Raw genomic sequence first — 16,950 nt, forward strand, 5'->3', positions numbered from 1 at the left:
TAACATACCTTTAGGGATGTCATTCTGTTTTCTTACTTCATACAAAAAAACATCCAGAGGTTTTAGTTTGGATTCCTTATCTTGTAACACAACATATAGTTGAAAAATGCTCCACCTCCAGGCACTTTCAGCACATACGTGGAACAATGGAGAAATCACTATGCATTTTATCATATACAGTAGAAGTTGTGTAGGCTGGTTTATTTCTCTTGACCCATCCCCATTCCGGAAATAATACTCAGAGACTATTAAACAACTCCACCCACTCTATTCTCAACATTATTCAAGGCTGTGGGGGAAATATTTCCACTGACTAAATGGCACAAAAAAGGAGAAGTCTGCATTTCATCATTACTCTGGTTTAGTGAAATTAGTCAGTTCTCTCAAGGCAATGAAGATGTAGATATTGCAGAGATTTTTTTCTATCCCAGAAACTGAAACAAATATGGAGAGGAGGCAAAGGTAAGCCATATCAGAAAAAAAAATTATAGTGGAAAAGTGATAGTCAAATACTTTCTCAAAACAGAACTTAATCATTTCATTACACGTAGTCTTCAAGTTATGGCAATTGAGCCCAAAATTTATGTTGCTAAGTGAAGCATTCGTTAAGTGAGTTTGCTGCACTTTACGACTTTTCTTGTCATAGTTGTTAAGTGAATCATTGCATTTAAGTTAATAACATAGTTGTTAAGTGAATCAGGCTTCCCCATTGATTTTGCTTGTCAGAAGGCTGCAAAGACTGATCACATGATCCTAGGACACTGCAACCATCAAAAATATGAACCAGTTGCCTAGGATCTGAATTTTGATCATATGACCATGGGGATGCTACAATGGTTGTATGTGTGAAAAACTGTCAGAAGTCACTTTTTTCAGTGCTGTTGTAACTTTGAATGGTCACTAAATGAACGGTTGTGAGTTGAGGACAACCTGTATTGTAAGGACTACACTGCACTACTTTGAAATTCATGAAATTATAGTTAGCTGTCTTCCAACTTCTACCAACAATAGAAGTTCACTCACATAACAAGATTTAATGAGCCAAAGCAAAGTTTAACCATTGGAAGGTGCAGTGGCATATTAGCAGTCCACAAATCATATGAGGTTCAATCCCCAATCATTTTAAGACTCAGAAAGATCATCAGATTCCTGGTGCTTTGTATATTACACTCCATCATCTGAGTTATACTGGTTGGAAATTGTGGAAAACATATCCCCAAGCTATGCAGAGAAGCCAGGGGTTGGAAGTAGCCAGTCAATTCTATTGCTACGTGATGCAAAAGCTTATGTGAGAATTGGCAATATATATTCTAGGAACCAAATAGCTACCACCAAAAACAAAAGCTTTGCTTTTTCATCCTCCAGTTCTAGCAGTAACCAAATAGATCCTGAATTGTTGGACTTCAGCACCCATATGCTTCTAACAATGATGATAAGGGCTTTAGAACCAATTGGTTTCCGCTCTTCTAGCCCAACAAAATATGTGATATTGTATCCTTTACATAGAAATGTCTTCCTCCTCATAAACTACACCATAAGGTACTCATCAACCCTAAATATTAAGACTGCAAACTGGAGAGAAGAAAGAAATATAGCTGTTGCATTCACATTCCATAATGTTTTGCTTCTACCCGGTTAAGTCTGCTCACTTTCGCACACTGCATTGTAGCTTCCATTCATCTTTATTTTTCTATGGAAGGTCATAGGGTCAATTTAGAAGGCAGCAGACTATACAGAAATAAAGATACTGGAGACTGGTACTTGCTTTTTTTCTTTCTAGGTGCAAAAATGAATGGAAAGGAAGCTTGTCAGTGCTAAGAGACCTGCATCACATTGCACAAACCAGTTTAAATGATAGAGGTGTGTCTGAAGATAGATATTTCACAAAATCACCTAATTCTAAAGACCAACTATTCTTTTTAACAAATAATTACTTCCCAGATTATTTGGTCGTAAGTGCTTTATTTTTAAATATTCATTTCCTGAGACATTTGGGGTATTTATATTGAATAGTGTGTAATCCACATGGATTCTCTCATTTAGTGCATCCCAATGTAGTCCAGAGTTAGAAAATATCAAGTGTAGAGTACATTGCCTCAGGTCACACACTTCAGTGTATTGGGGGGGGGGGATGCTAAATATTGATTTTGATTTTGTCTTGATTACGCACCCCCACACACAGATTGCATCCGACCTTTTGGAAGAACGGGACTACTCCTTTAAACTATTTGTCCCCCAAATTAAACAAAATTTAAATCTTTCATACATGACTTATCTCTAAAGTATTCATGCCAGTGAGTTATATGAAGGAGGGGGAGGGGAGAGATTATAACAAACACAAAAAGACACAGATAAAGAGCTTCTAGATTAAAACAAATGTGATGCTATTTAAAATCACAATGTCATAATAACTAAATAAATCATATTTGTTTAGAATAAGCACTTTTTAAAAAAGAGAAAATGATATGTTTTGAATGTAAGTACTTAAGAAAATGAGGCTGTGTAACCACATACAGGCCTGCCTAGAAAAATGCAATAACAAAATCTAATCCAGGGTGGTCTGGCAGGCTCAAGCTGGCCCAACTATTGCTTCGACTCTTTGGGTGGTCATCTGGAGCTGGGTGAACTGCAGGGCCTGGCTTCCCAGTGCATCACAAGATCAGCTCCTCTATCTCTAGGTCAAAGCTGAGTCAGGGATTGGCAGAGACTGTTAAGAAATTGAAGGAAACTGAGCTGATTTGCCCAAACATGGAATTGTCGCTGGCACAGGTGGAGCAAAGGAGGCTGATTACTGATAGAAAGAGTGATCATTCGACAAAGGGCAATAAGCCATAAATTGTGAGCTGCGTGTCTGATTTTCTTTCTTTTCCAGAATACAATGCAAAAGATTTCAAATTATTCTTGATAAAACTAAAACAAATTAACAACATTATATAGTCCAAACAAGCACTTTTCAGATTGCACTGAGATGAGTGGGATACGTGTACTTGCCAAATCTTCTAACATTCATTTCATGGCTTTTGCACTGCAGACAGCTTTGTTGACTTAGTTACATATCGACTTGTAAAAAGCAAAACAGAAAATACACATTCATGCTCATTATACTTAATCTCTCGATAGCAGGAGTGAATACCATGTATTCCCAGGACTACACATGGACCCAACTCTCCTTCTTGTAGCCCTTGGAGCCCCACCAAAATAATACTGCTAAAAATAGTTGTCCACGTTTACCCCAAAATAAGACTAAGTTTTATATGTATTTTTGCTCTAAAAGACCCATCAAGGCTTATTTTCACTCACTGTACAGGAGGCAGTGAGTGTGCGAGGGCCGACGGTGTCCAGCCGCAGCCACTTGGGAGTGGGAGCACTACTACTGCTGGGCCAGCCCTCTCCATCCCACCACCTGCTTGTCCACGGCCACAACAGGCCAGGTGGCTGTGCAGTGTGTCCAGCAGGCCAGTGCCACCACCACAAGGTGAGTTGAGACAGGCGGCAGGGATGTATGCGTGGAGCTGCCTTCTTCCACTTGACAGACACCCACTGAAGCTGCGCAGAGCAGGGGAGGTATGCGCCTACCTTCATCTTAATTCCTTGAACCTGCATTCAGGCCTTTAACTCTTGATTTATTCTACAGGTAGTTCTTGACTTACAATCATTTGTTTAGTGACTACTTAAAATTACAATGGCACTGAAAAAAGTGACATAACAAAAAAGTTGCAACCATTATAGCATCCACATGGTCATGTGATTAAAATTCAGTGCTTGGCAACTGGCATGTATTTTCGATGGTTACAGCATTTTGGGATCATGTGATCACCATTCGCAACCTTTCCAGCCAGCTTCCGACAAGCAAAGTCAATGGGGAAGCCAGATTTGCTTAACAACTGCGTGATTCACTTAACAGCCATGTTAAAAAAAGGTTGTAAAATTGGGTGAGACTCATTTAATAACTGTCTTGCTTAACAATGGAAATTTTGGCCCCAGTTGTGGTCATATGTCAAGGACTACATGTAGGATAGTGGCAGAAAGAGTCTAGATAAACTGGCATTCAGATCAGCTTTATAGCATTAACATTTGCAGAAAAATGAGTGAATAGGAAGCAAAGCTGGGGAGAAAGACTTGCCACCCAGGTGTAATGGGAAGTAATACTATACCTGCAAGATAAAGGGAAAGATGGAACATTCCAACAATTAGAAGCTGAAGCACTACATAATTACATGCTGGTTGTTGATACATGCAAGTCGTAGGATCTTGGTTGTATGAATTTTCTGAGAACCTATCAAAAGTCTACAAGCATATATTGTTGATTTTATAATGTTCTTTGTTTGTATTTCTATAACACCAGAGTGCTTTGGGACTAGAGCAGGATAGAAATACTGTAAATAGATGTGTATGGGAGCAATTACTCCTTTAGACAAACCTCCAGCCTGATTCAATAGATCTTTTTAGGTTCAATGGAACATTGAGCTAATAGTTCCAAAAACAAAAACTAGTTGCAGAATTATAACCTCTCTAGAGATGTCTACTTGGCATTTATTCTTTTCATTTGATGTACCAAATAAAACCCTCTTTTTAAACTTCTCACTTTAATTTATTATACTGTACTGTACTGTACTGTACTATACCATACCATACCATAACATAGTATAATATAATATACGATTTTCTGCCAGTTGAGTCAGTATTGTTCTTTCTGTTATATACTTCTAGCACTTGCTGATTTTTAGATTTCTCTCTACAAACCATTGTTTTTAATTTTACTTAATTATCATCTATTAGGATTCTAGTGATTTTTTTTAATTACTGGTTTAATGTTTGTGATAAACCTCACCCTGAGATTCTCATTTTAAATATTTTTATCCCACCTTTATTATTTTTATAAATAACTCAAGGTGGTGAACATACTTACTATTCCTTCTTCCTCTATTTTCCCCATAACAACAACTCTGAAAATAATTAACAGAGTTGAAAGGGACCTTGTAGGTCATCTAGTCCAGGGGTCGCCAACCTTTTGGACCTCAGGGCCCACCAAACTCATAATGTTAGATCCCAGGGACCACTAACCGGTTCTGTGGGTGTGGCCTAATTTGTGGGTGTGGCTTGGTGGTCATGTGACTGGCTGGGCATGGCTTGTACGTAAATATTATAAATATTTGTGTAAATATTGATTTTTTTTATAAAAAAGAGCAACTTTTACCCAAAATTAGGCAAAGCAGGCAGGCAGATTGAGTTACTCACAGAATCACAGATTCATTCAGAGATCTATCTATCTGCCATTGGCTAGCTCAGTCTGTCATATAAAATTTGCTTGCAACTCACAACACACCATGCATGTAGATATTGAATTTTTTATTTTAAAAAAAGAGCAACTTTTACCCAAAATCAGGCACAGCAGGCAGGCAGATTGAGTTGCTCACAGAATCATTCAGTGATTTATCTATCTGCCATTGGCTAGCTCAGTCTCTCAAATTTGCTTGCAAGAAAACCTTCAGTCCTAAGGGAGGTTTGGCTCTGCTGAGCCAAAGATCCAAAGACTAGCTAGAAAGCAAGAAATCCAACCATTTCCTGCTTCCTAGCTAATTTAAATCTCCCGGCACAGAAGAATTGATGATGGTCGGAAAAAGGAAAAATAGCAATTTAGCAGGCAAGTTTACCGGTTAAGGAGTGAGTGGGCAGGGAGGGTTCCCGCAGGCCAAGTGGGCAGCGCAGCCTTGTGTTTCTGCTCAGCCTGGATTAATTGCTTTGTGGGGGTGCTCTGGGGGTGAGATTTCTCTGCGGCCCACCAAACTTTTCTCATGGCCCACCAGTTGGCAACCCACTGGTTGGCGACCGCTGATCTAGTCCAACCCCTCCACCCAAGAAGAAGAAATTATAACCAAGCATAAATGATTAACTTAAGGTGATATATTGGAATTCTTATTTATGTATTTACATAACACATTTATGTAGCCTCTCAACTCACACACAGTGATTCTGGGCAGCATACATTAAAAATCCACAGTTAAAATGTAACAATTTAAGCACATCCTCAGGGAAGGATCTGGTATCAGGAGGCTATACATGTCAATGTTCAATGTAGAACTATTTAAAAGATTCAAAGTAAAAGGGCTTTTGGTTTGAACAAGGTAAGATGGAAATTGAAATAGAATTATATGAATATGCTATTGCTAAAATGTACAAACTATTATTGAAATTTGAATTAAAAGATGAACAAGTGAAATAATGTATGATCAAATAAACTAAAAACTTTTGTATAATATATTATATATAAATAGAATAATGGGAAAATACATGGATGAAAGGATTGAAATTGGTGTTGTGTTAAAGAAAATGTAAATAAATTGATGCACCATTGATATTTACCACTGGAAAAATTGTCTAAAACGTATAAATGTATCTCAAATGTATGCTGAAAATGAAAACATGAGGGACTTTTTATCATGCTTGGTGGGCATATGAAATAGATAAACAACTTGGTATTCAAATCCATACATTAATTCAGAAGGTTGAAAAAACTAATATACAATTAAGATCAGAAATATTCCTTTCGGGACTGGTGGATACAGTTAAAAAAAACTACAGAACTTCATTTTTATGTATGACAACAGGCCTTTACATGTGCAACAATGGAAAAAATTGATACTATCAACTGTGGAAGAATGGATGGTGAAATAGAGAGTGGCTGGGTTGACAAAAGTGACAACCTTGATAGAGAAAAGACATTAGTTTTAATCTTGATTGGAAACCTTTTTGGACTTTTTGCATGAAACAGAATAAAATGAAGTTATGACACACAAATTTGATCAACAGAAAAAAGGGCAGATAATAGAAATATGAAAAGTAAACATACAGTAAGAATTTAATGTAAATTTATACTTATATATGTTGCAAAAGAAAATCAGAAGTAATATCTTTATGTTTCTTTACCTTCTTCCTTCTGCACTTTTGATTTTGATTCTTTTTTCATTCGTCCATCTTGTACTTCAATTATCAGTTTCGGTTATTTTTTATTTGTTTAATTGAAAATTTTCATAAAATTGTCCTGATTTTTTTAAAGATCAAGAGAACTAATTCACAGAACAAAGAACTAGAAAGTAAACTTTATGAGTAGAGATGGAATGAAGTGGAAATGTTAAATTTTGGAGAGAGAAATCAGCCTCCGCCTTACCACCTACTTTTAATTTGATGGTCAACAAGTCAGAGGAACACTTATAAGCTCACCATTCTCAGTATTCATAGCAGAGACTATAATGCAGCATCTAGAAAACAGAATACTCCCAAACAAAGGTATGGACTCAGTATGTAGATAACATCTTTGTCATAATAAAAAAGGAACAATTAGAGAACATGCAGGAAACAATCAACATCTTCAAAGGAAGAAAATTCAAAGGAAGAAAACAATAATACACTACTTTTCCTGGATCTCCTCATCAATAGAGGAGAAGTTGGTTAATTAGAAGCACAACTCTAACGTAAAACTACCCACACTAACCAAATTCCACTACAAAAATAACAATCCAACCTAATACAAAAGGACCTGTGTAAAAATGTTATTCAAATGAGAACAAGTGCACTCACTGCAACCCAAACATTAGAAAAAGGAAACAGACCACCTATATAATATATTTCAACTAAATAGATACTGATGCAACTTTATCAAAAAGTATCTGACCACCCAATCCACTACAGCACAACTAATTTAAGCTATGAAAAAGACAACACTGCCATACATGGAAAAAAGACACAGTGTCCCAAGTAGAAGAAACAGGAGTCATGTATAATGTACAATATAAGGACTACAACAGCCATTATTAGCCAACATAAAGACAAAAGACTAGCAGAGAGCATCCATGAGATAGCAATCAAAAAACAGGATGAAAATTCCCGAATTTCATGATTCATGGAAGGCTTCACCATAGTTTCAACTGGGAAAAACTGAGCATCCCAGACCAAGTTAAATCCAAAAATGCTAGTGAACTCCTGGAAGGTATGCACTCAGACAAATCAACAAACATAGGTACATACAGATAAACAATATTTACATTCAAAAGAAACAATGAAAAAGCTAAAAAGGAAACCAAAGACCAGAACACTTCCTATCAGCAATCAATACTCAGATAACCAAACAATCAAGTACTGTTAGCAAATTAGCAGTATAAAACAGCCTAATCAAAGAACTACCAAAGAAAAAACCACACACCCCAGCAATATTGACAGAGCAATTCACCAAATATAAATAGAGAGAGATCCCTGCTCCCTTCCAACCCTGAAGATGTTACCTACAGTGTAATCAGGTAATGAAATGTCTGCAAGCAAGCTCAGACTCCAAAGCTTTAATTTGGTTTCTCACATTAAACAGTAGCTTGAATTCAATGGCCCTTTCCAACTCTTGATTCTGTGCCGTGTAAATTCATTGTCATGTTGTTTCTCTTGTGCCAGGATGGAGTTAATTATTTCCAATTAAATCTAAGTATATTTTCAGAATGAGGGGGAAGCCCAGATATAGCACTTCTCAACTTCACAAGCATCCTTGCTGTGCTGCAATTAGGGATGTCACAGCACCAATTGTCTTCACAACTGCAAGGCAATCTAATGGCTTAATAAACAACACTTTTTCCCCCTACAAAGTGAGTGTCTACACATGCTAAATTTGCAGCATTAATTAAAAACATTATTTCTCAGTGGCTTTTGGGAATATAAGAGCACATTATGCTGCAGCAAGTTCAGCAGAAAATGTGTGTTTATAAAGGTTTGAAGCAGCACATGGTCCAGGTAGAGGTTTTGTTTTTGTTTTTCACTTTGTGCTCACCAGATATTTTAGATTATAACTAGTACTTAGAACTATGCAAGTTGAAACCAATGGTCTCAAGAGCTCAGGTCTGAAGGGCAATTAGCTGGCTTCCAGACAGAGTGATCTTAGCACTTATTAGATCAAATAGCATCTTGAATCATGGGATCTACAGTTTTTTTTTCTCCCTAGCAGATTTTTTTCTGATAAAAAAACACTGAAAATATTGTCACATATTGAAGCTAGCTTGTTGACACCACACAATGAAGAAGTGTCATTGTATTAGAAAAACAGCATCTGAAATTATCAGTCTTGAAAGGGTTAGGATGTGGAACACAAACAGAAACAGAAATAGTTGAATTTATCACTTACTGACTTCCACTTTCTTCATTGGCTTCTGTGGAGAATTTTGCACGGTTCTTATTAAGAAGTTAGAAAGTTAATAAACCTTTGGTGACAAATTATGAATTTATTCATTTATGTGCTTAATAATTTGCCTTCCATTTCCTTCTCAGTGAATAGACTGATAACCATTTATTGTTTTTGTTTTTTTAACCTGGGAATCAAATCTCCTCTTATTAAGAGTTGTGGAGGCGTAGTTATTAGAATGCAGTACTGCAGGCTACTTCTGCTGACTACTGGCTGCCTGCAATTTAGCAGTTTGAATCGCACCAGGCTTAAGGTTGACTCAGCCTTCCATCCTTCCGAGGTTGATAAAATGAGGACCCAGATTGCTGAGGGCGATATGCTGACTTGTAAATTGCTTAGAGAGAGCTGTAAAAGCACTGTGAAGCAGTATATAAGTCTAAGTGCTAATGCGATATGTAGGTATATTGAACACTCAAAGCTACTAACAATGACCCTAACTCTAACCCCAAAACATTAAGGAGTTTAAAAGACAGGCTAACATGGACATTAAAGTAAGTACTGAAATCAAAACCCTGCAAAGGAGATACAGGTAGTCCACATAGCAGAGAAGCCAAAGACTTTGATTCAGAAGACCATGAAGCTGTAAGAAGGTGAGATGTAAGGAAAATAGCTTTCCCCACTTGAATAAAAGACCAGCTTCTCTGCCATGAGGGCCTGCAGGCTTAGTTTGGGCCCAGTCCGGCTGGCGACAAGCAGCCTCCTGCTTGTTGCTGACTGGCTAGTTCGAATGAGCAGCTTCAGGAACTGGGCGTGGCAGCCAATCAACAAGGGGGGCTTGCAGTTCAGCCTGATGAGACAAAGGAAACAAGCTCCTTGTTGATTGGCTGCTGCTGCTATCAGTAGTTTGACACCCCTGATCTAAGCATTCAGAGCTTGGGGGCCAAATTTAGCACTCCCAAAAATAAGTCTCATAACCTAAGAGTCATGAGAAGATCCTTCTACACATCCAAGAAAGACAGGATCTAAGATCAAGAGATCTTCAAAGTGGGCCTTTCCTGCAGATCTTAATTTTCAGGCCTTTATTAGATTTGTATTTCATCTTTCCTTCAGGAATTCAAGATAGCATGCATAGCACTTTATCCTCCAATCATTTATTAACACTGTGCTAATCTTTTGAACTGAGAATAAGAGAGGTGCAAAATAACCTAGAGAAATGTTGTATTTGAAGTTGGACTTGAACCAAGGCCTTCCTGATACAAGCCTTCACCACAACACCACTCTAGATTTTTCATTCCATCTTTAAATGTAAACTTTCCTTAAAGAACTGTTGTCATATTCTTCCTAATATTGGGAAGATATGTGTCTATTTCTTAGTATCTATTTCTTAATGTGTCTATTTCCCACATTTTCTCCATGGTGGACCTCAACAGCTGACATACTAACTACTTATAAATGCTTGCTATTATAAGCCTTATAATAAAATAAATAAATAAGAGAAAAAACATGTGGGATTTTCAACCCACCGCTCCCCCAGATGCTAAGTAGCCCAAAGCCACTTACCAAGTTCACCGCATCTCATCTTCAGAATATGCCTTTTGAACCGCATAAAGTCAAATCACCGAAAGGATAAGTATAACTTTAGTATTCAAATCTAGATACTTGCATAAACAGCCACATGCCAGATAAGACAGTCATCTTTTATAAGATAGGTAAATGTGAGGAATAAATAAAATTCACCTTTTCCAGGACAGAGAGGCAGTATCTCTAGAGACTGTAGAAATGAATCAAGCCTGCTTCTCAGAAATGCCAAGAACTAACTATTCTGAGAAGCAAAGCTTCTATTACTGAACCACAGCTCCTTCCATAACACACAGGTACTGTATAATATTCCCTTTGTGATCTTGCAGACACGGTAGATATGTTCAGCAGAGAGTATTCAATACCTGTACAGTGTATTTACTGAACTCAAAGCACCAAATTCTTTGAAAGGAGACAAGGAAATTAAACAGGTAGAGCATCATAATGGCTCGTATATATAAGCTCAAAGACTAAGATGGAGAACATCATAAAGTTCATAAACCCAACATCGTAGTTTATAATGCTTCTTTAACCTTGAATTCAACCAAAGAGTTTGGGGTTCTAATCTAGTTTTCTAATCCCATTTTTCAAATATGCTAGACTGTAAATCCAGTTGGCTAAAAGATGTTGTTTGATATACCTGAAGAACACTAGCTTCATAAAAATATTCCAATCCAAGTGTTTAACTCATTTAAGCAGTAGCCAGTAACCTCAAATCAGTGGGTGATCGATTCTACGTGAGTACTAACCATAAATTAGTTGAGAATTTCAAAGGATAAACTTGGGGGATGACGATCTGATGGATAAACATCCCTTGTTGAGGGACTGGAGAGAAAGAGAGAGAGCACTACATGCAAGACAGGACACATCCATAAAACCCCTAATATTACTGTGCTGTCCAGCCAGTATATAGTAATGGGAATTGAGATAGTTAGGAATTGGGAGCTGTCCCTTAAGGGAATGCATCATGGTAAATGTAGTTAAGGTATCCTGGGAAATGTAGTCCATGTCATGTGGCCACATCTGTAATCCCGATTGGTCACTGAATTGACCCTTGGTGGGTTGGGGGAGGTTTCTTCACTCTTGCTTGGACCCCAGCAGCATGCTGGTGCCTCACCCTTTGCTCTACCATTAGCGGGATGAGAAATTACCATCTTTTTACACCATAAAATGCAGCTATGCAGAGAATTGGACATAGCGAAGAATCTCGTCATAACCATGAGTTATTTGAGAATGCCTGATGAACCAATAAAAAGACTTTGTATGGATGCTTTGTGGAGTTACTCTGTCTGCTTTATATTAAGAAGCAGAACAATTATCATCCTAATCTAGTGCTTCTACATGTGCAGGCCAACAACTTTCCTATTCTCCACAACTAATAGAATCATATTCCTTTCTTTTACATCCAGAGACATTTTGCCAGGAAAGGCTGATATTGCTGAAGAGAAAAAACCCTTCCAGCTTTCCTCAAAACTGGTGCCTCCTCTTGTTGGGAGTATAATTTTCAGAATGCTTGCCAATAGAAAAGCAGACTCCAGAATGCTGAGCTAAGACTTAACCTAGATATTTTTACATCATATCCCTGAGTGTGAGATTCATAGACTCTAGCCATCCAGTCCTGCCCATCCATCTGACATTTTTCAAAGCTAACATTTATTCGTTTGCTTATTTATAGGTTGTTTTTGGATAATGTATATCCCTTCAGATTATATCCTAATAGTTCCATTTAAAGCAGTGCAAATGGACTAGATGAGTGACGGATGACCACTTGCAATGCCTCTTACAGTGGCCACCGACAAGGGCGGGGAAACTCAAGTGTCCTTGCTGGTTTGGGTTAAGGAAACCCAGTCATTGGCAGGCGCAGGCTAGGAAAATCTGCGCTAAAACGCTCCCCTTCTTTCCCCGCGCCCTCCGTTAGATGCTTCGCTATCACCAGCTAGCAACACCACCCCTTTCCCCGTGAAGCGGCAGACACGGAGCTTCGTCTGTTATCTCTGCAGAATGGTCACCTTGTCTGTGCCGGGGAGGGAGGGGGAGCGGACCCCCATCTTGCGCCGCACGCCTCTCTCACGCATGCACCATGTGGGCGCCTGCCCCTCTCACCCCCCCAGTCTCAGCCAGGGAAAAGTGGGTCAGGCAGACCGCTGCAAAGTCTCGGGTGGCGGAATGCAGATTGCTCCCGTTGCCTCCCCCGCCCCCGTTCCTTTCCCTGCAGCTATAGCCGGGGACTCCTCTCTCTCTCTCCTCTCCCCCCCCCGCGCTTCACCTTCTTCCGCATGAGATCAGCGATTGATCCCCTCCCAGCACGTTAGGCGTCTCCCGCGCATCGCTGCGCCGTTTTCCACGGGCGGGGGCGCGCGGAATCCTTCGCTCTCCTTCTAATCCAGCCCATGGAAAGGTTTTTTTTTTCCCCCGACTAGAACCGAGGACTCTAAGGATGCGGGCTCGAGGCAGGTGGGAGGCCGGGCTATGGGGATGCCTGAAAGGCGAACAGCGGCTCGTCTCCGTGCCACCCACCGAGTTTTTTCCCCGGCAACCGCTTGGGAAACCAAAACAACCCTAAAGCCTTTTTGTTTTGTTTGGTCGGTTGGTTGGTGGTGTTGTTTTTTTTTTGGGGGGGGGGGGCAGAAATGGCTCGTTCCAAGCGAAGGCGCGCACACGCCCCAATCAACTTTCCGCACAGTTCAACTCGGCCCCGGAACCTTCCGCCTCCTTTATCCCCCACCCCCACCCCCCCATGTCGGCGAATCTGCCCCATCTGCACTTCCCGCAGAGGGGAAAACTTTCGCCTTCTGAAGCCTGCATCCTTTTCCAGCAGAAACAAGGGCGGGGGTGGGGAGGAGAGATCGGGAAGAGCCGCGTTCAGGGAGTCAGGGCCACACCTCCCCGAGATGCCCAAGCAGCACCATTTTATCTCCCGCGCCCCCTTTTCCCTCCCTCGCTTAGCACCAGCAGCTCATCCATCAGAGCAAATCTGGCTTCCACTCTCCCCTCTCAGAAAAAGCGAAGGGGGGGAAAAGAGAGCCAAGAGCCATTCCCCGGATTGCCTCCCAGGGGCCCGATTACCCTTCAGAGCCATAGGAAAAAAGAGCGAAGGTGAAGGTGAGCCGGCGCCGAGGTCGCCTCAAGGGGAAGGAAAGGCGTCTTCCACTTACGCACTGCCTCCTGCTTGGGATCCAAACCGTGGAAAATGGTTTGGACGCCGCCAATCCGGCTGTGCAGCGCCTGGACCCTGCGGTGAGTGAGCTGGATCTCGCTCTCGATTTCTTGGAAGAGGGTGCAGGCGTGCTTGGCCACATCGGAGAGTTGCCGGAGGATCCGCGAGAGAGCCACATTGCTGACCGAGCACAGATCCAAAAGCATCAGCGCCGCCGCCGCCGCCTCCTGGTTCTCCTTTCCCTCAGTGGGCAGCGCGGCAGCCAGCCCAGCCGGAACCTCTTCCTCCAGCTCGTCCATCGCCTCCCCAGGCTCTTCTTGGAAGAAGCTCCCTGGCTGAGGAAGCTCGAAGCCCGAGTTCTCGTCTAGCACCGAGGCGATGTGCTGCCGCCGGCACAGCCTCTGGGGCTTCACGATCCTCTTGGCGAAGGGCATGACCAAAGCCTGCGGCGTCACACTCGGTGTGGATGTCGCCGCTTCCCAGCCCGCTTCTCCCTTCCCAGCCGTCCTACAGCCAGCCGTCCAAGCCGCGACTCTCCGCTCCCCGGCTGCGGGATCGGGGGGCTGCTTCCACCGCCTCTCCCAAGCCCTTCACTTGCTAACAGTCGGCATCGGCAGACGCGTTATTCCCCCATGGTGATCTTCTTCGCCGCCTGGATCCTTTCGCTTTTGGAAAGCGAGCGCTGCGCCGCGTCCCCGGCCACCTTCGCCGCCCGCTTATCGGTTGCTTCTCTAATCGCTCCTTCCTTCCCTCTTTCCCCTGCTTCTTGCAAGCTTCCTCCTCTCTGTCTCGCCTCTCGCTTCCCGACACAGCAGCTCCAGCTTTCAACGCGAGAGAGCGGGATGGATTTTTAAAAGATGGCTTGAAAACCCGGAGAAAGGAATTCGCCCAAAGCTTTTGTGAGGAGGAGCAGGCAGGGAGAGACACCCGAGCTCACATAAAAGGGAAAGCGAGAGGTATTCCCCCTTTTGACCGCATGGAGTCACTGCAGATTCCGAGCAGCCGCTGTGTGCCAATGCACCATCAATGGGCAACGGGAGGAAAACGGGAGGAAGGTAGACGAGGGAAGCCTTGAAAAGTTTGACAGCTAAAGCAAAACACCTCTTGTAAGATGGGTTCATAAGGCAGCAAGAGATGCGCGCGCATTTGAAATAGCATGCATAAAAGACTGGTGCAGAGGGGTTTTTTTTCCCCTAGAAATATCCTTGTGGTTTAGGTTGCAATCCAATCACAGTTAAAACTAAATATCTAGGACAGTGGTGGCTAACCTTTTTGAGCTCCTGTGCCAAAAATTGTGGGTGTGCTTGCGCGTGCTCACTCGCATGCCAGTATCCAGAAGGCAATGCACCCACCACAACCCCTGCGCATGTTTGTGCAATGCCCCCCCTCTGCCGCCCCCTTACCTGCACTGCGCCCCCAGCTGATTTTTGGCCAGTTTGAGGCCCTTTTTGGCCTCCCAGGCTTGAGGAAAGCCTCTGCAGCCTGAAAAATAGCCCCGTTCTGTCACTTGCGGAACAGGCCTATTTTTCAGGCTGCAGAGGCTTTCCTCAAGCTTGGGAGGCCAAAAAAGGCCCCAAACCAGCCAAAAATCAGCTGGGAGGCACATGCATGTGCAGTGAAGTAAGTTTGCCTGTGACTCATGTGCCAGCACAAATGGGTCTGCATGCCACCTGTGGCATGCGTGCCATAGGTTCACCATCACGGATCTAGGAGATGAATTAACAATCACCTCTTTTGTGTTCTTGTATACACAAGCCTCAGTTGCCATGCCCAAGAACACTAGAGTTGGATCCAAAACCACCAGAAGAACATGAGGCTGCATTGTATAAGTGAAGGAAAATCAACTCTATTTCTTCAATCAAATTAAAGAGGATCTAAAATGGCCTTCACTTGAATTGGATTTCCATAGTTTCCATGGCCTTTAATTTAGTAGTCTAGCTTAGAACTCTACAATTTCTTGGATATCTAACATCCAAAACCTGATTGACACCCCCCCACACACACACACCGATAGTATCCAGGTCCACACAGTAGTGGGGTAAATGTTTAGCTGACTACCAGTGTTCTGTCCCCACTACATGTTGATCTGTGTGCAGCTCGACATGCAGCAAAACCCACCTATCCTTCAATAAAATGGACCATATGCGTAGATCTGAATGCTTTATTGGGAGAACTGAGGAAATGAGGATACATACAGTGAGAATCAGATACAGTATTAAGTTACTGCTGAACATAACAATTAATAAATACAAGCAGTTTGAACCTCACTAACGATGCTGGGGGGGGGATGTGGATTTGTCCTTGAATGACCATGTGCCACAGATTAAAATGGCTCCTTCTTATTGCTTCTGCCTTCTCCAAATACTAAAGGAAATGGAGCAGGGGTGAAATTCAAACATCTCAGCTCACCTTGGCAGAGGTGGTAGTGACAATTTGAATCGGTAAAAAATCGCCCCTGGTTGCTATCACTATTATATCAAGTATACCAAGCTATGCCCACAGCCACGGCCACACAGATGGTAGGGGAAATTTTTGAATTTCACCCCTGAAATGGAGTCCGGCTTCCCAGCGTGCACTTGATTTGAGAGTGTGGGTTGATGGGTAAATGGGTGGAGTCCACTTCAAACAATAGAGTTGGGGCATATTTGTCTCTCTGGCCACTAACCGCGGCTAGAGAGCAACAACAGTATATAAAGTTACTGTATTTTTCAGACTATAAGAAGCACTTTCCCCCCCCCCTAAAAAAGTGGGTGGAAATGTCTGTTCATCTTATAGAGTGAATACGGGCCTGTTTGGGGCCTCCTGAACCCTCTGCAGGTCCCATTTTCCCCCACCCCAGCATCCAGAAACACTCTGAAGGCCAAAAATTGGCCCATTTTTGGTCTCCAGAGTGTTTCTGGATGCCGGGGAGGGCAAAAACAGGATGCATAGAGGCAAAAAACTATTTTTTTTCTTGTTTTCCTCCTCTAAACTTAGGTGTGTCTTATAGTCTGAAAAATATGGCATATGTTGTGGCATGACAACCAGGAAAGTGAACTCAGTGAAACCAAAGTTCCAG

The 16,950-nt window shown here is 41.8% G+C and overlaps 1 protein-coding gene across 2 annotated transcripts in view; it reads right to left on the reverse strand.

Annotated features, from left to right (window-relative positions):
* NHS (NHS actin remodeling regulator) overlaps positions 1 to 14,711 on the reverse strand; it is a 244,363-nt gene extending 229,652 nt beyond the window's left edge. Inside the window, exon 1 of one of the 2 annotated variants that reach the window (XM_026714262.2) lies at positions 13,891 to 14,711. In XM_026714262.2, coding sequence (XP_026570047.1) covers positions 13,891 to 14,326 — 436 coding nt within the window. In that variant the 5' untranslated portion in view covers positions 14,327 to 14,711. The remainder of the gene's footprint in view (positions 1 to 13,890) is intronic. The other variant, XM_026714263.2, reaches the window with a different exon arrangement.
* Between the last annotated feature and the right edge of the window lie 2,239 nt (positions 14,712 to 16,950).

Source organism: Pseudonaja textilis, chromosome 8 (genome assembly GCF_049901715.1).
Source record: "Pseudonaja textilis isolate UNSWEBS1 chromosome 8, rPseTex1.2, whole genome shotgun sequence".
Taxonomy (NCBI): domain Eukaryota; kingdom Metazoa; phylum Chordata; class Lepidosauria; order Squamata; family Elapidae; genus Pseudonaja; species Pseudonaja textilis.